The sequence below is a fragment of the Cygnus olor genome, chromosome 24 (assembly GCF_009769625.2).
Source record: "Cygnus olor isolate bCygOlo1 chromosome 24, bCygOlo1.pri.v2, whole genome shotgun sequence".
NCBI lineage: Eukaryota > Metazoa > Chordata > Aves > Anseriformes > Anatidae > Cygnus > Cygnus olor.
Window position 1 is genome coordinate 6,141,057 of NC_049192.1, and position 19,678 is coordinate 6,160,734.

Consider the following 19,678-nt stretch of genomic DNA (forward strand, 5'->3'; position numbering starts at 1 on the left):
CACAGTTCGCTCCCGAGGTAGCTGCTCAGTTCGCAGAGGCTGGGCCAGGTCCTGTCCCCCTTAGCGAGGATTGTGGCAGCCGGTGTCCCTGAGGGAGGTCAGCCCATGCTGGCTGAGGACAGAAGATGAGGAAAGTCTGAATGCTCAAGCACTCAGCCCAAGGCCCCTTAGGACCTGCTTCCCTCACTACCACAGCATTAACAGGGCCCTGAGGCCATTAGTGTGCTTTAATTGCCCTGAGCGGCCTCACCTGGGACCTCCTCCTACCCTCTCTGGACATGGCCCCTGAGCTCTGCTTAAAGTCAGGCCTGAGCACCCAGTCATGCTGTGAGCAGCCAGGCTTGTTTTCAGTCCTGCCTCCAGCTTTATTTCTTGGCTGGGCCTCAGACCTAGATTGTAGGTGACTTTCCCCCAATCTTATATCCTCCATGCACCTCTGATGTACGTTTCATCCTGTTTCCGTTCACATCCCCTGCTGCTCCCAAGTACTCTGGGACGGACCCAGAACCGGATTCATCATCTCATCTTGCGTAGGACTGCCTACGGGTCCTGCCATCAGCACCCTGCTCTGGCCCAGCTCCCTGGACAGCGAGGGCACTGCCCGGGCTACAGCAGCCCCACTCCCACTGCTCCCTGCACGACGAGATGTTTCTGACCATGCCCGGGGAGTTCCTCAGCATTTCCTTGTTAAGGAGCAGCTGTGTTGGTGCTTCTTGTCCTTGCCAGTTCCTGTGAATTTGTTCTTTCTCAGCTCCTGGCTGGCTGTAGTACACAACAAACGTGGGCTGGAGAAACTGCTAGTTTGGTGACCCCACAGTCGTCTTGTGAGGCCGTAGCTGAAAACAGTTCTCATCTGTCTGCTGGTGTGCAAGGTGGCTCTAAAGCTTACTCCTGATAATAAGCACCACAACTTGCTGCAAGGACAGCTGGAATAAGTTCTTACTGTTTCAGTACTGGAGGACAGGAAAGCGGCCAATACGCCAACAAATTTTCAAAGGGTTCCCAGCGACATCTGTGGAGCCATAGGATCAGTGCTTTACTGTCCATACCAGTAGAGTAGGTAGAATTATAATAAAATAGAATAGAGTGGCAATGCTAGACTTTATAGGAAAATATGACATTGTAGCAGCAGCATAGCAGATGTCAGTGTGAGATCTTGGTGGAGGTGATCTTGTTCCGAGTTAAAACTCTTCTCTCCCACACCCACAGGCAGGTACCAAGGAGGTGTCCTTGGTCTGGTCAGTGGCTGGGCACCAGGACACCTGTACCCACCTGCTTGTCTGGGGTTGCTTGCTGTGACACAGAGGACAACACTGGCTTTCAAGTCCTCTTCACATCTCCTGGGGGGGTCTGACTCTGGCAACCACATCCTGGCTCTGAATGTACCTTTTCGTACACTTTAGGAGCTGACAGATTGACCTTTTTGTCTGTTCATCCAGCTCCACTTGCGTGAACCATCAGAACTTACATCTCTCCTTATTGCAATGTCTTGTGATTCCTACCCTATCTTCCTTTCTTAAAGGTTTGAGTTTTCGTTTTAAGCTGTTGCCTCTTTCTGACTGTCCTGAATTGGAGGTCCTCAGTAGCTGCAGATAGATGTGCTGGGATGGTGGCGACCTGCTCATCTCCATGCCATTGACCCCTGCCCCTCTCACAGCCCTCCTGCTGCTTGTTTCTTTTGCTATTCCGATGGCTGTTTGTTCTCTCTCCAGACAGGTCTTCTCTTTCCAACCACAATTCCCTGTAACTGAAGGGAAGGGTCTCTGCAGTTCTCTCTGAAGGGTCTCTGCAGATTCAGTGAAGACGAGAGCTGCCTCGCAATTCCAGTAGCATTTACCAAAGGAAATGGTAAATTTGTTCCTCCAAACAAAGATCTATGGTTGATCATCTACCTGGACATCTTCCACCAAAGATTTACAGAAACCAGGCTGCTGTAGCAAAAAAAAAAAAAATAAATAAAATAAAAATACAGTCCTCAGCTGAATAAATAGCTGGTTTAAAGAGAAAAAGGAAAGGCTGATTCAACAGTCTGTTTCTCAATGAAAGGAAGAAGTCCCAAATATTCTCATTGGAGCCTGTGCATGTCAACATTCATAGATTATTTAGAAAAGGGGTAAAGAGCGAGATGACAAAGCTGGCGAGTGGCACAGGTCTCAAGCCATGACAAAATGCTGGAGATGGTCCTCATAGTACCAGTAACTGAGCAATAAAACAAATGATAAAATTCTATATAGATGAATGAAAACTCTTGTGTTTCCATAGAGAGTAACATGTACTGAACGAGTTGTTATGTTCAAAGAGATCACCAAATTCAGTAGATCATAAAAATATCAGCTCAATTTTGAAGAGCTCTGGACTGTAAGTTACTAGGGAGGTGCAGAAAGCAAAACAAAACAAAAATCCAAAATGCCATTGGAACTCCATGATGCAATGATATTTCTGTCTGTACAGAAGTCCTGGTCCATCCACCTGAAAAAGCTTCTCAACAACCAACACCTCCGGGGCCTTCTCATCAGTGCTGCTCTCAGTCCACTCTCTGCCCAGCCTGTATTTGTGCTTGTTTCTCTTCAAAGGATATTTATGCAGCATTTCCCAGTACAGGAAGAAAAAGACTGAAGAGGAATTTGAAAAAAAGCCCACAAAATGGCTTTTTGTTGGTGACTTGAGGACTGGTTATATTCATCTTAAAAAGTTACTGGAAAATATTGCAGGCACAAAAAGTATAAATCAAGGGGTATTAAACATGAAGGTATCATGTCTAAGAACTATCGTAGCTGGAAATATTAAAAATATCAATGAAGGCTTGCATGTGGTCACTACATCTTTGTCCGCTTTTCTAGGCATCCTCTACCAGTTCCCCATTCTGATTTCCTTCCCCATGTTGGTCTCTGCGATAATGGGCTGGATGACTCTTGAGAGTGTTCCAGTGCTGACTATTTATGCTTTCACATCTTGGTTTGGAAAGCCGTCTCCCTCCCCATCCGCCAGAAGTGCTCTCCGAACTGCACCGTAACTGTTCTGTGCCTGCCACATCCACCAGGGTCGGGCTCTGCCAAATTCAGCCTTGGCATCTGCTCCCGCTGCCGACCGTGCCGTTGGAAATCAGTCACAACTTGTCCACTCCAATCCCATATGTAGGAAATTCAGGATCACTTCCATGCTGTCCAACACGGTTTGAAAGGTGAGTCTGCACATCCCTGGTGATAGCTATCAACAGGTTAACTCATTTTCTACCATTTCTGCACATTTCCATCCCCAGCAGCTGACTGCTGGCTTGCTGGGGAGAAGCTGGCTCTGATGCACAGCTTCCAGGCAGCCTCTCACGCTAAATGACCTCCGCAAAGATGCGTGTCCTCAGTCGGAAATGCCAGTGCTCTGATGGTTTGACCTCTAGGTGCAAAGTAACACCTTTGTATGTAGACAGTTCTTCTGTCCAAACACCCCAAGTCTCCAGGTTAGGTTGACATCAGCAGCTGGTCCAGCACCATCCTTCCTTCCCAACCTGCTTTGTCCAGTACTCTCTGCCACTTTCACTCTTTCGACCCAGTAATTCTTAAAAGACCTTTCACTGTCTCTTCCTGGGTGCTTGCTTGAAAGTGACAGTTTCAATTCATAGCCTAAATCCACAGTTTTCATATTGCTATGTGTTTACACAGCAAGCACAGTGTGTAACTGCAATGCCTTCTGCCATCCGAGGCTGCCAAGAACTTTCACTCCTGGGCTGCAGCCAGTGTTCCCAGCTTCTGTTTCACAAAGCAACTCTTAACAGATCACAGGCATTAATGGATGAACAGTGCAGAAAAACCTAATCTGTGCTACAGACGCTGTGGCTGGACGAGGAGCAGTTCCAACAACGTGCAATGCTCCTGGCAGTTGACAGTCCCTTTGCTGCTGCTGGTGGCGCAACTTCCCCACACCAGCACACCGAGGTCTTTCTCTCAGCTCTGTGATCCTCTCAACTTTGCATTGATGCTGTTCCAGGAAAGACATCTTCTCTTCCACAGATGGCTTGGCAGTGTTCTTCTGAATTGCGCCACATTTTCCATTACTTGATCACAGGGAAACAGCCTATTCACTTTTTTTTCTACCAAACCCTACTGGTCATGTTTCTTCAAAACCTTGAAGATTCTTCAAATTTTCAGTATTTTATTGGTGTATATAGAAAATCCAGGCATAATTAACCACTTTGCCGGGGGTAAAGAGGTTCTGGAAGAAAGATGGTGTGCTGTAGGACTTCAAACCTGGAGTCCTTCCAGCAAAAGCAGAGGGCAAACTCAGCTTCATTCATTTCTTTATAGATCATCGGAAAACAAAGACTTCTGGCAGAAGACAGGAAAGATGAGAGATGTTTGTTGGAAGATTATCACAACTGGCGAGCACAGCACCAGATGAGACACAAGGCTGCTTCCCTCTCTTTTCTGATTGCTGTCCCATCGCACTGGTCTGGCTGGGATGGATGCTTCGTAGCAGCCCGTATGGTGCTGCGATCTGGATTTGTGACCGACAGCGTTGATAACGCACCAGCGTTTTGGCTGTCACAGAACATGGTTGCACAGCACCAAGGCTTTCTCTTTTTTCACTCCGTGGGCAAGGTGGGAGCAGACAGAGTCAGGACAGCTGACCCAAAATGCCCAAAGGGATGTTCCACACCATATGATAGCATGCTCAGCAAATAAAAGGAGGATGAAAGGAGGAGGATTTGGGGACATTTGCGATTATCATGTTTGTCTTCCCAAGCAACCATGTATGCTGAGGCCCTGTTTAGCCAGGAAGTTGCTAAACATCTGCCTGCTGATGACAAATATTAAATTATTATTTTGCTTTGCCTGCACGTGCAGCTTTTGCCTCCCCTATTAAATTGTCTTTATCTCAATCCACAAGTCTTCTCACCTTCCTTCTTTTCTCCCCATGCTGCAGGAAAGGTGAGTAAGTAAGCAGCCGTGTGGGTACTTCGCTGTTGGCCAAGGCCAGCCCACCACACCCATGTACGTGCAGGGAATATGCCCACTTTTCACCAAAAATTAAAAAAAAAAGATAACAGAACCAACTGTCTCCTCATTACTGATTACAACTCCCAGGCAGGCTTAGACAAACTTAGACTTCAACTTAGACTCCTTCCAAGCTTTCTAGAAGAAGCACGGATGAGACAACAAACAGATCTCTTCCCCACTGCTGTCATTAACTGCTCAAAACCAATAAATAAATAAATAAATCTCCCATAACTTAGCCTCTTTGCTTTGCACGTTTACAAAGAAAGTGCATATGACCTGCTTGCTCTGTCTTATAGACTAAGTTCTACAGGGATCAGTAATGTTCAATATAGCCATACATGGACAAGAAAAACAAGGGCAAGTTCTGTTGGTGGTACAGTTAGTCACGACTGCAGCAACGAAGCCTAACTGTGAAGAACTGCAGAAGAACCTAACAAAATTCAGTGACATGACAAAATTCAATGTGGCACAAAGGGCCATCTTCTAGCGATGGGGGGCTTGGTAGGTCAGGTTGATGGTTGGACTTGAAAACGTTGAAGGTGTTTTCCAACTTATTTGCGTCTATGACACAGACAAGAGAAAGTAGCGAAAGGCCTCCATACAACACCTGACAAAATATGCTGGGGAAACGCGCTACAAAGATCTACAAAAATCATGGTGGCAAAGACAGCCTGAGTGCTCATTCTCTCCTACAATGCAAAACTTAGGTAGCATCAAACGCAGGTAGCAGGAGACATACAAATAAAGACTGATCAAGTGAACGGAAGAGACATTCATCGAGAATTATTAAAGATACATTAAAGATACTACTCAGATAAAGAAACGTGCCTTTTTTGCTTCAATAAGTAATGATTCAAGAGAATTCTTTTTAAAAAGAATTCTCACCCCTCAAAAAAAAAAAATCACCACAACTAATCTTCTACATTGCACTGCTGGCAAAGGCCTTATAAAGGCTTACAACAATAACAGTAAGAGACACATATCTATATAACTTTACTGGCATACTTCAGATGTTAGTACTGGTTCCATCTTCACATCTGTAAAGTATTTATTTGTTTTTTATAAATATCAGTATTATTACTGCCTGAAGTCTAACCCCCAGACTACTTAAATAGCATTTATTAACCACTGACCATTGACCTTTTATGACAATTGACAGTTCTCAGTGATTCAGAAAAGTTGTCATGCATTACAAAATATTAGGAAAACAAAAAATATTTACAACTGGGGTTTACAATTTGCATTCAAATTCTAAGAGATAAGCCACAAATTTCCAAAATGGGAAAGTTTATTCTCTAGGGCTAATACAGAAACCCCTTTAATTCAAAATACAGAGAATATACTAAAAATAATAAAAACACCTCTCTTCTGCATTCTTCCATTTGTGTACATGTCCCAGAAGCAGAATATGATGTCCAAGTCTTTTATTTCTCGTCTTTAACAGGAACCCTGTACTTTACTAAATATATATAGTAAATTTTTAAAGAATTTTTTTAAAGAAATCTTAAAGGATCCTCTGTCTACCAGAAATATTCATGTTTATTTAAACACTATTTCTTCTTGAAATCACTGAAATGAAGATGCATATGGTCCAGATCACCACCTTCGGTATTTCAGGTTTGCTGCATTTTTCTACGCATCTCTTCAAGTGCTGCTTCTCGTTCTCTTAAGAGCTGTTTAAGTCGTTTTATCTTTTCATCCCGGATTGTTTCATCCAAGTCTGGCGGAGTCAAAGGGAAAGCATCATCTCTGAAAGAGCCTTCAAAAACTGAAGTATGATCTTCACAAGACACTAAAACTGGAATATGAGAGTCTATAACATCACTATTTTGAGAGCATGTCTCTTGCTCGGAGTCCCTCCCTACAGAGGATGTAACAAAGTCCGTGGAAGTAGTTTGCTGCAGTAAGACTGGTGGAGGAGAAGCACTTCTGTTAAGTAGGATGGAACTCGGGCCAGTATCTTCTGAATTTGAACTTGTGGTTGATTTGACTGATGTCTTCCTTCTCTTTCCACTGTCTGACACCAATGGGGATTTTATTTTTCTTTTCTTAGATGAATCTTCCAGATCCACAATTATCTGCATAGTCAAGAAACACACAAAACATACTTCTGTTAAACTGAGCATCATTCTACTTTATTCACAGCTCATTAGGCACATATTACACATATTGCTGCATGCTTCTTAGAATTACTGTATGGAAGATGTTTCTTTTAGCAATTTGAGCAAACATACTTCCACGTTCGATGATGTTTTCTAGCAAAGATTCCTGGTTAACAACTCTAGAACGTTAACTTTCTTCCTTACCCAATAGTCCACTTCTGCCCTTCCTGTGCATGCCTATCATTTCATGCTATCACCTCTTTAACTCTAGCGGAAGCCAAAATTTTTTATCTAACTTGGTGGAAAAATGCAAAACATTCTTCAGGCTGACATTTCCAAAAAGCTCAAATATTAGAGATGAGGTCCATTACAAAACCACATTCCTCTCAACTACCTTGCCATTTAAATTTTGATGTACCTTACTATGAGCAGGCAGTAGATCTGCCCAAAGCTGGGCTCTCAACATAGAGGTATTAAAATCTGAGAAAGCCTTTGACTGGGTGGAGTAGAATCATACAAAATAAAGTTTACAACACTAAAGCTGAACAGGACTACTTTGGATGGATAAAATCACTTTCATGCATTAAGATAGAAGTCCTTACATTAAAGGAACCTTTCCAGAAGCACTGAAGAACATCCATAGTCGATGACAAAGGGCTAAGTTTATAAAGACATTGACAGCTCTAACGACCAGACAGGTACATGAGTCAATTTTTTTCAATAACACTGCACACAGCCAAGTGGATGCTTTTCTTTGGATGTCACAGATCTCATCATGTGAATGTCTGAAGCGCCTTGAAATAACAGCACTTGCCTGATTTTGAATTCACGGGTAAAGCTTCCCAAGAAATCATTCCTCTATTATTCTGCACGTATTCACTGCACTACTGGATATACATAACCGTTTGCAGAAGGCTAAATATAAATCAGAATCACAGAGGTATAGTTTTTATTCCAATAAAGGCTATCCTTTCGACTGTTCATCCACCACTAGAGGGTGCTTCAAAGCATTTGTTCTTTTTATTTCCTCTAGCTGAACCCAGAAAAGAGGATTAAAAGAAAAAAGATCACTCAAGTCACACTGAAATCACACAGCTCTATAGCAGCACCAAGCTCTAGGAACAACTTCCAAAGGGACTGTAACAATTACTGACTTGCCCTGATGAATCACAGGGTGGGAGGGTTCAAACAAAAATCACAGCCCTATACTGACCATACACATGCTGCTTTCTGAATGTGTTTGCAGTACACATACTTCAGTGCCAGAAACATTCAAGATACCTTTTCCTCTTTAACACATTCCTGATGTTGATTTGTTATTGTCACATCTAATGATGATGAACTGCAAGAGTCATTTCTCGTTTTCAAGCTGTTACTGGAACACACCCTTTCATCTGGTTTCTCACTGGAGGTTATCAATGGTATTCTCTTAAGGTAGACTCTCTCCTCCTTGGAGAGACCAAATTTTCTCCTTAATTCCAAGTATTGTTTCCAGTGTGGCTTCTCTTGGTGTTTGATTTGATTAACTTTTCCCTGTGAATCCATCTTTTCACGCTGGACCTGAAATACAGAAACAGGGAGGGAACCATGAATCTCTCTCCCTCTCCCTCCATATATACAGAAGCCTTAGTTACTAGAAGCACTGGGAAAATAAATTTTCACAAGAGTTGCATTTAACATGTGTAAGCCAATTTTGAGGAATTATGACATATTATCATAGGTCTAACATTATTATTAGTTACCTAAAACACCAAGTGTGTTGTATAACAACCAGAAAATGCAAAGTACAACTAGTAAACCATATAAAGTAACCTACTCTAAAGCTTAGAAGTAAAAAAGGAAGATGATGGAAGATCAGACGGTGTTCTTTACAGTCACTTTCAGGCTGTCGAAAACACTCCATTTTGATAATACCAACAAAGCACTAACAAAGCACTATTAACCAGTCCTCCTACCTAATCTCACTGTAACCTGAACTGTTCCTCATCTGCAAGGCCAAGGTGACATCACTATGTCTGGCACCCATAGCCTTGCAAATTTATGGACTAAAAGCAGCAAACAACTAAGGCAAGTGAGAACGCTACCACTTGGCATCACACAGCACTCAAGAAAAAACGTTTATCTGAACAGTTTTTTCAGGTGAGTAACAATCAAAAAAGAGGCCCTACTGCAACGATTAAATGCCTCAAATGTGCATAAATATGCTTAGCTGACATTTCTCTTCAGCCTGGTCAACATAAGCAAATACATGCTTGCTTCAGAACAATTTTTCATCTGCAGACAAATTCACTCTGTCCTCCTCGACAACTGAAAGCTTGGCTTGCAATCCTTCACAGAGTTTGCACAGAGTTTGTGCAATTTGCAGCTAAGGTCTCTTTTAGATATTTTCTACGTTACGATTTTAGAAGAACATGTAGGCAGCCTGAAGGGGGAAAGCACTGTCGCCATTACAGCTCTCAAGAGTTCCATCTACCTGACATCAGCGATGACACAAAGGAAGAGAATCCCTCCGCATCACAGCATGAAAGGAAGGGAACGCAGCTCCCGCCTTGGGCACTCTCAGATAGCAGAAACTGGAGCTGTAACGCCTTCCTCCTAGCACGACAACCCCTGCTTGTTCACCTTGTTCTCCTCTCACATAGCTCTAAGCTTCTCTACTTTACATCATGCTTACAGCACAGTCAACTGCTGGGAAAATGCAGCATCAACGTTTGAGAGCAGATAGCTACCAGATGAACAGCTTTCCTGTACTTTCCACTTGCTGTACATAATTTATCTTGTGAAGAAATAAAAGTTTTCTTCTCCTTGCCCTTTTCTTTATGCCTTTTCTCACTTGCACCCACTCCAGTGCAATTTTGCTGGGAAAACAAAACAAAACAAAAAAGCATTTTCCATTTTTGAACCAAGGAACTACACTTCAGACCAGCATTTCTGGTGACCGGAATGGTCACAACAACCTGTGAACTTACTAACAGCTATTTTATTCCGACAGAACCAGGACCATGTAACAATTTAGCAGAGACTGAGATTGGCATGTTTATTGGAGAGAGTTACCTTTTGCCAGTCTTCACTGAAAGCACACTCTTGTTTAGACTGAGGTAAAACAGCACTTGCTGCTCTGGGGGAATGAATCGTTTCTTTGCCACCTTGGCATATATTTTCCTGTGTCCCTACTGCTGTAATAGGGGTCACTCCACTTGAAATGCTCTTGGTCAGGGGCAAACTCTTTCCCTGGATTACAGCGGAACTGTGCTCCTTAATGCTTGGTGTCACCAGAGCTGCAGGTGCGGATTTTAAGTCATTTCTTAAACCAGCCAGTGGAGAAACTTCTGCATTTGTACACATTTTTGGATCTTTCTGAGACAGCACCATTCCTTTGCTTTTTGACAATACCAGATTCACCACTTTATTGGTTATTTTAGTGACTTCAGTAGAAGCAATTAGCTTGGATGCCTCCTTTTTAAGTGAAGCATCAGAAGAGGAAGATGCTTGTTTGTCAACGTGGGCTGACAGAACGTCAGAACCTCTTTTGGTCAACAAATAGACTTTCCCACTGTACATGACCAGAGCATTATCTTTAAGAGGTGTGATTTTTGTTTGGCTTCCACCAGGACCACTAGAACAGAGCGGTAAAATATTCGCAGAGTTAACTTCTACATTCTTCATATCTGACAAAGTTTTCAAGATCTTAGAAGCCACGTTGTTCGATGACTTTACAGGAATAAGGCAAGGCGCTGATAACTGCGGACTTTCTTGCACAATCCACTTCATTGGTGTTTGCTGGCACTGCTGATCATCAGGTGTTACCGTCTCAGGAGAAGAACAATTTGCCGTTTGTGTAGCGGTCATTATTAACGTTTTTGAAACGTCTGTGGTGGCTTTGGGGCAAATGGTTCGCAACTGCTTGGGAAGTACTGTTTTCACTGCGTTCACGGGTGACACGTAAATAACAGTTGGCGTTTTCGTACTGTCAGCTCCTCCAGACACATTTGTTGCTGCAGCTGCAAGTATTTTTTGCTGTATTGCAGGCGGTAAAAAAGAAGCTGGGACAGATTTCACTTCTGCATCAGCTGGTATCTGGAGGTGGTGGTCAGAGGGCAGTACTGGAGACTTCATAGTAGCGGGAAGACTCTTTGTGTTTACCAACATGTATGCAGTGTTACTCTGGTTAGATGAACTTGTTACAGCAATGTTCTGCAAAGACAGTCTATCAGCCGAAACACAACTGCTCTGGATGTTAGCAGCTGATTTTGCAGTTAAGCTTTCTGTTTCAGAACCTGCTCTAACGCTTTCCTGTTTGTCTAATGTCCTTGTAAGAATTATCTTTCCAGGATTAGGAGACTGAAAAACAGGTATCTTAACAGATGAAGGTGCAGTAGTATTGGCAAGCTGTGTCTTAAAAGTAAGATGAACCGGACTAGAAATGTTCCCTTTAGGATTATTTGACATGGCTGAAGACTGAACTATTGGCACAAAGTTTCCAGAAGATTTAGAAATTGGAAGTAATTTCAGAAGGTTTTTTCCATCTGGTCCCGTCGTCTGAACTACTCGGTACATACAGCCTGCAATGCTTAACAAAACAAAGAAAAGAGACAAGAAAAAGAAAAAAGAAAGAAAGCGTAAGTGAACACAGCACAGATATTTTAATTAATGTGCATCAGTGAATTGTACACCCAACGCTGCTATGCCTTAGAAACAGATTAACTACTGAAAAATTCCAGACCTAATCTTCAGGAACTTCGGGGCAAAAATAACTCTGATCTACTTACTGTACATTTTGGGTTAGCATTTCAGAGTACCACAGACTATCTAAAAATAACATCCAACTATTACACATCAGAAAGGCAAAAAACAGCATCCTTTTCAGATTAAAAAAATACACACTTAAAAGACCCAAGAAAACACCTGAAATTATTCTCCTCTTCTGCTTACAGAGCCCTTCCTTCTCCTTCTAAATGGAAGAAGCATCATCAACGGATTTCACAGAGGAGGCATATTTTTTGCCACCTGCTGCTATTAATACCCCTACTTAGCACTGAGAAGCATGAAATTCAGGAAAGCTTTGGGAAAATATAGGCAGATTAATTGCATGGCAAGGTGGAAACAGAAATTACCTCAGACACATACACAGGAAAAAATTAAGAAGCAGAATACATTCCCTTGGTGGAACAGGACGTGCAGTGACCAAGGCATTTGCCTACACCTCACCTGCTCGCTCATTCTTTAGACGGATGCAGACCACAAAGGTGGTCATCTTCATAGAGAGAACGAAACCAAACGCGATCAAGGAATGTACAGAAGCTCTGTGTGATTGATGAGAACAGAACTCTAAGTTTAGGAAGAAAAGGGCCTCGAGAACTAGCAGGAATACACAGAGTCAGAACCAGGGAAATCTGAAGAGTAGATGCAGCTGCAAAGACAAAAATTCTGAACAGCAGACAGACAGAGAGAACCTTGTCCATCCAAAAGTTAGCTGTGACTGCTTCAAACGCCAAGACAGGAATGACAAAAGACTTAGGTCCGTTCCAGGACAGAGAGGATCTTCCCCACTCGGAGCGAGTTTGCCCGAAGGCAGGCATCTTCCCCAGAGAACTCCTGGACTCGGCAGAACCCGAAGCACCGCGGAAGCGACACGGCAGGCTGAGACACACGAACAGAACGGGACGGTCTTGACACCAGATGCAGAATGACTAAAAGGCAGAGCTGCCAACGTCGCTTTTGGTCACCAAAAGCATTCTAGCTCTGTCCTATTGACTTCCTACATCGATAAATTCATTGAGAACATGGCCGTGAGGGTGCTTCCCAGTGCTGGGTCCCGTTTACTGTCAAGTAGCATGGGGAACGCTGGCAGCTTTTCTGGCAGCAAAGCGATGGTTTGGGCCTGCAGCTCAGCTCGGAACAGGGCGATTTGGAGATACCATTCACGCATCCCACCGTTGCATCTGCTCAAGAAGTCAGCCAAGACATTGTCTTTTTCCAGCAAGTAAGAAGCCACAAGGATGCTCTTCGTGCCCTGGGTAGGACAGTTCCTGGCACAGTTTGAGAGGTCGCGTTCTCCTTGACGGCCGATATAAAACCTATGCTATTGCCTGTCTAAAGGCTTTAGGCACGCAGCACTTTACTTGCTGTAACCTTAAAATTAACTCCCACGTCCAATACTTGGGTACAACGCCTCATTTCTAAGCACACTATGCGAAAAAGAAGAGGTTTACGTGATTTGTCAGTGCAGTGGGCAGGAAATTCTGCAGTACTTTTGTTTTAAAAATAATCTCGTACTGGAGAGGACAACATGGGCAATATGCTACGTAGTTCTGGATGGATGCTGCTGTCTGAGGCTTTAGTGGTAAAACGGGGTTGGATGCTTCGGAATCTGAAAGGACAGCTGAGAAAAACTAGCACTGAAGAATAATGATCTTACATAGTTTTGCTTAAACAAAGGGCAATTAACAATATTTATATGTTCGAATGCAATTACAGTAGAAAAAATGTATTTTTGGAACCCCTTTAAAGCTCCTAGCATTACTGATAATGGGGAATTGGGAAGATCAGCAGTGAGCTCCTGGACAACACTCTGCATCTGTCACCGCTGTGTGCTCCGAATGCTTCTTTGTTAGCCCCGAGCGCTACGCTCTCAACCTTCCTTCTCGTCTCTATGCAAGAACGAATATTCTGAAGGAAAATTCAGACGGGAATTCTCAGCATGTTCCGTAGACACAAAACTGCCGAACCTCTGCACCTTTCACCGAGCAAACAGGCGCGAAGCCCCGCTGAAACTACCCAGCACCGCAAAGAGGCTCCAAAGGGCAGAAGAAACCTCCCGAGGGGCAGGCGTCTCCACCCGCCACAAGGGCACAGCTCTGACTCTCGGAGAGGAGGAGCAGAAGCAGGTCAACGAGCGAGGAAGCAGGAAAAACAGAAAGAGCAATGCGACAGAGGATGCATTGGCATGAATATTATCTTCAGCGGCGGCAGCAGCTTCCAGTTTTCACCTCCACACTTCTCGTTCCTGCCCTGCCCCACTTCCCTCCCTCCCAGGGGGCCGCACAGCTGCTCTTGAGGCTGGGCTACAAACAGGACCTTTCAGGTAGGCTTAGGAAGGAAGAACACCCCAAAAATCCAGTTTGCCTCAGCTCCAGACCCTTTCTGCCTTTCATGATTACCGAAGGCAACTGCAGCTTTTTTATCTTCACACGCTACGCAAAAAGAGCGGGAAACCCCAAAATAACCGTTTTCTAGAAAATAGCATTTGTTTGCCTGAAGCAAGTAACAGGTATTTACAGGACTGCAGAAATAGAAAAAGCTAAAAGATAAAGAAGAAGGAAGGGAACCATTCAGATGAGACACTAAGAAGTCTTATTCACACCGATTTACTCAAGCATCTACGAACAGGAAGGGAAGACGTCACGGCCAATGACTTCAGACACTGTTGTCCGTGAGGGACTACAACACTTTTCCCATTTCAGACGCAAGTTGAAAATTCTTCATGGTATTTATCTCACTTCGCTAAAGGCTCTTCCAGGAGAAACAAAGAAATAGCCAGGACTGACACTTTGAATATTACCAAAACGAAGCATTTCCAGCTTGTTTGTATACATGGTTGGGTAACAAAGATGAGATCTGGAACCTACTTGTCTTCCTTCTGCAGCCCTTTTTGTCAGAAGAACATGTTTTGAGATTTCATTCAGCAGAATGAAAAATCCACTAGTTTCTCCCTTTAAGGATGTCAGATTAATTTTGTCAAGAAAGCGGGTAAATTTTCCTTAAAAATATATAAATACAGGAAATGTACTGAATTGTAGTTGGGGAGTCTTTCCCATAAGAGCTGAAGTAGAACTTTCTTACTCCATTTCGTCCTCCTCCGCCTCCCTACTCTCCACAAATATAGAGCTTCCCAAATCTCACACATTAACGCTTAGAAATACTTCTGTTCTTGCACATCATCATATTTAAGTGCGGACCAAGGCCTGAACATCAAGGCAGACCCCTGAACAATATTTCAGGACAATAAACTAGAAGAAATAATAGTGGTGGATGGTAATCTTCTCTAATGTCACCACAGAAACTATCAAATCCAGGTAGCCAGCTTTCCTTTAAAGAAAATAAAAAATCTGTGATATTCAGAGAAAACTGATGTCTACATGCCATTTTTCTTGAACAAAACCAGTTGTTATTTCCTTACATAGTCTGCATGGCGATATCAAAAGCTTCCTACTCAACTAGGAGCATGTCGTTAAGCAACCTACGAAGCAGAGACAGCAGAAGGAAACAGAAAGCTCTGTTGGGTTTTAAATTACTATTTTTCCGTTAAGCTAGAAAAACAAAAAGAATACCCTACATCCTTCCTCTGCTGAAACAGAATTCCTGTTTTCTTCACTCATACAATCAGCCTCATCAATCTAAAGGGCAAGGTTGTCTCAAGTTCTCATCCCAGATTGTTTGCTACTCTTAGTAAGCACCAGACTCAAAGAACAAAATGCCGATGATCTAAAAATTCGTCTTCTATCTCTGATTTTTGCCATACACACACGCCCTTAGAACATTTTCAGTGAATAAAACCATTTGCTGAATCCATTGTAACCACTAGGGCAACCAAAATCATGACCTTGCCACCTAAAAAATGTATTGGTGGAGATAAAAAGAAAGATTTGCTCAAGCTTCAGTTACACTTCAGAGTCGCTGGAAGAAACATTCTGTTTCAGCTCCAGTCGGCTACTTTCCAGATTGCCTTTCTCCCAGATAATGCTTTAGAGGCAGCTTTCATCTCCTCAGAACATCAATAAATCAACCAGGGACCACAAGCACTACAAACATCAGAGAACCAGCTTCATTTATTTTAATGGGTACAGCCGAAACCTGGAAGCGGCAAAATAACATTGAATATAATTCAAAAGCATACACCTAGAGACAAGTTAAAGTGAAGTAACCGTAGTCTGTATTTTATGTAGCCGTATCTTGTCGATGCGCTCCTTGAATATGTTAATGAAGTAATTTTGTCATCTGAACAAAATCTAGAAACCGATGCTGAGTTTGCACGCAAAGCCAGAAATCCCGTCCAGGATTTAGGCACAAGCCGTTGCTAAAGGCATGGGGTCTTCCTGTAATCCAGCAGCTTTCAGTAATGGCTGAAGAAACGTTTTATGCTTGGCACAAAAACGCTTCCAGCCCCCGCAGAGTATTCCCTGTAGCAAGAACAATTACAGCAGGGCACGCTAATGGCCGGGGAGCAGACCGCGCGCTGCGAAGCACCGCTCTGCCCATCAACGACTGCCACGAACCCCCGGCGGCGCGGCAGGGAGCGCAGCCAAAGCGACCACCCCACGGCCACAGCCTCCAAGGAGCCCTCTTGTGCTGAAGGAGCCCAGCGGGAACGCCTCCCTGCACCGAGACCTCCGGAGAGCCCAAGCGACGTGCGGGGAGCCCAACCGTGGCCGGAGCCCGCGGCGTAGAAGCGTGGCTGCAACGCCCGGTTCCGTCAGCATGGCCAGGCGGCCGCGCGCTGTTACGGGAGGACGGCCTCAGCCTCCAACACGCGGCCTCCCCCCCTTGCCCACCCCAGCACGTGCCTCACGGGAGGGCGTCGAGCGGGGCGGGCGGAGGCGTGAAGAGTTGGGAAGGGCGGCGGCGGCCCCGCTCCCGTCCTCGGCACCCCGGTTCCCCGCTCCTGGCCTCGACGCCCCAACGTCGTTCTCGAGGCCTCGACGCCCCGGTGCCCGTTCCCGGCACCGCCCCCTCCTCCCTCCTCCTCCTCCTCCTCCTCCTCCTCCTCCCTCCCCGCGCCGCCGCCTCGCCCCCCCCACCGGGCCGGGCCCCGCGGGGAAGCGGCTGGAGGGCGGCGGGACCGTACCTGCCGGGTCGCTCCCTGCTCGGCCGGGCCCCGCCGAGCCGCCCGGGAACACGACGGCGGCGGCGGCAGCGCTGCGCTGCCCGCCCCCCTCCGCCCTCCGCCGGGAGGGGGCGAGCGCCGGGCCGACCCGCGCCGCTCCGCCCGGGCCCGGTACTCACAACTGCGCGGCGCTGCCCGGCCGCTCCTCTCGGCTCCGCGGGGCCCCCACCGGGCGGCGGGACATGGCGGCGGCGGCGGCGGCGGGCGGCGGCCAACGATCGGCGCCGGTGGGAGGCAGGGGCGGGCCGGGGCGCTGCGCGCGTCACTTCCGGCCGCCCCGCCTATCCCAGCCGCCGCCGCTCGGCGGCTACTTCCGTCCGCCGCCGCTTCCGGCGGGGAGCGGAAGTGGAGCCTGGCGCCGCCCGGCGGCCGCGAGTGGTGCCGCGGGAGGTGGCGGCGCTTCCGGCGGTCGCCGGAAGTAGATGGAGGCGGGGAGGCGCGCTTCCGGCGGCCGGGATTTAGGCGGGAAGGGGCTCCCGTCAGCCCCGTCACAGGGCCGCGGGGCGGCGCGGGCTGGGGGCACCGCACGGAGCGCCCAGCACCAACCCCTGCCGGGGCAGGGACGCTTCGCCCTACATCAGGCTGCCCAAAGCCCCGTCCAGCCTGGCCTTGAGCACCGCCAGGGATGGGGCTGCCACAGCTTCTCTGGGCAACCTGTTTTGTGCCTCAGCACGCTCTGATTAAAGGATTTCCATCTAATGTCTAATTTGAGTCTCCCCTCTTTGAGTTTAAGCCCATTTCCCCTTGTCCTGTCGTTATCTACCCAAGTAAAGAGCCCTTCTCCATCCTTTTCATAAGCCCCCTTTAAGTATTGAAAGACCCCAATGAGCTCTCCCCAGAGCCTTCTCCAGGCTGAACAACCGCAGCCCTCACAGGACAATACCTCCCTGAAAAGGCTAACGTCTGCTCTCTTCAAGTCGGGTTATAATCCTGTTTTTTTCCCCCTCTCTGAGTGCTCTGTGCACTATGTCCAGGCCGTTGCCCCTCCAGCGTGGCTGTTGTGGCCCAAGATGCTGATTACACGTTGCCGTGTCCTTCGGTGGAGTCCTTGTGCTGTAGGCACAAATACCATCCGCGCTGAGCTGGACTCTTGACACGTTTTATGAAGGCAGAACTGAGCTGCTCGCACTCTGATGTATTTTCCCCCCGATTCCACTGGCACGGGGAGATCATCTAAACAGCCGCCCCAGGAGAGCGTCCGTTCGGCTTCCTTGCGCAGCCCACCTTGCTGCTGGAGGCGCGATGGCGGCGCAAAGCTGGTGAAGCAGTCCCAGCTCCATGGCGCTTCGGCGTCCTGCCAGGGGTGGCAGTGTGCGGAGGACAGCGTCGCTCAGCTTTCCTCGGCTCTCTCACGAGCTCCATCTATCTGCCTGTGCCTTATCCTCACCAGGAATCCTCTGCGGTGTACGAATCTCAGTTACTGCTCCAGAAGCTCTGCTTGTTCCTCAGTGCTTACAACCCCTTGTTCCTAGCTCTGATTTTCTTTAACTGCCTTGAAACTACATCTTCTAGCTCATACTGAAACTCCTCCTTCTCAGCCATCTCATTGCCAGGCATCCTTTAGCCGCTGCCCATTTACATATGCTCTGCCTCTGCCACTGACTATACTTTCCCAGTTCCCCCCCTTCAGAAGGGGTTTGAGGTGAGACCAGGTAAGCACTTGGGCATCCCTGAACAACTAACCTACAGCATTCTCAGGAAATTCCTGATCCACAGATCATTAAAATCTGGGAGAGCAGTACAGCAGATGAGTTACACTCACGACAAATGTGACTTCCTGGTTTTCTTTGGATTTCAGCAGTCCTCTCTTCTCTTGTTCCCCATGGAGTCATCCCATGATACACATTCTTCCCTTCTTCCCCACACTCATCCCCACTCAAAGTCTACAGCCATGGGTCACCATTATCGACCTGGACTTTCCCTGCATCCCATCAACTGACTTCTTCAGCTCACAACATCACCGAGCAATACTTACTCTGATTTTCCAGCCTCCTCCTGCTAACAAATCTTCACAGGTTCACCAGCATCCCTCCCCTACCCAAATAAACTTACACACTGTGTTACCTCTCAGTCCTTCACCCACCCACCAATCCCTTCACTCCTTTCCACTCCACCTTACCCACAGCACTCACTTCTCTCATCTTTTTTGTTCAATCATCTCCCCTTCAATTCCTTAGAGGTATCCTGCCACATAAATGCCTTTCTATGACATGTCCTAATAAATAAATTCATACAACCTCCAAGATTTGCAGAGACAGTCGTCGTATTTCATGAAATCTTTCAAAAAAGGGAAAACTTTCAAAATAATCTGGTACAATTTTGCTTTTACCAACCATAGGTTGTCAAAGTGACGTGAAACTTGGAGCACATGTTGGATTCCTTGTCCTGTGTGGCAGAACAGCTTGGTAAAATTCTGTTCTCTCTCTCTGATGGGGCCTTAACTTGTATGACGAGTACAAAGGAAACTGTGAGCCACATTCCACCTCTCTCCAGATACCTGCAGGGTAGATGTCCATGTCTGTGCTAATTATCCTTTGCAGCCAGAATAGAAAAATTGACTGTTTTCAAGGATGGTTCCTCTGATCTATTTTAGACACCCATTTTGAGATGAACTCAGTCACTCCCAAGACTTTAGTTCCCTTTATGGTCAGCAGAAGCCTTGGGTGAGACAGAGGCTGACCTCTAATTTAGGAGCTCAGAGC

At 46.0% G+C, this 19,678-nt stretch overlaps 1 protein-coding gene across 1 annotated transcript; it reads right to left on the minus strand.

The window, feature by feature from the left end:
• Nucleotides 1-6,271: 6,271 nt before the first annotated feature.
• LRIF1 (ligand dependent nuclear receptor interacting factor 1) lies at nt 6,272-17,235 on the minus strand. The gene is given in 5 exon segments (XM_040535874.1): nt 6,272-6,625; nt 6,628-7,069; nt 8,375-8,653; nt 10,148-11,663; nt 17,096-17,235. Coding segments are annotated over 5 exon segments (2,340 nt in total). The 5' UTR covers nt 17,161-17,235; the 3' UTR covers nt 6,272-6,587.
• Nucleotides 17,236-19,678: the final 2,443 nt, after the last annotated feature.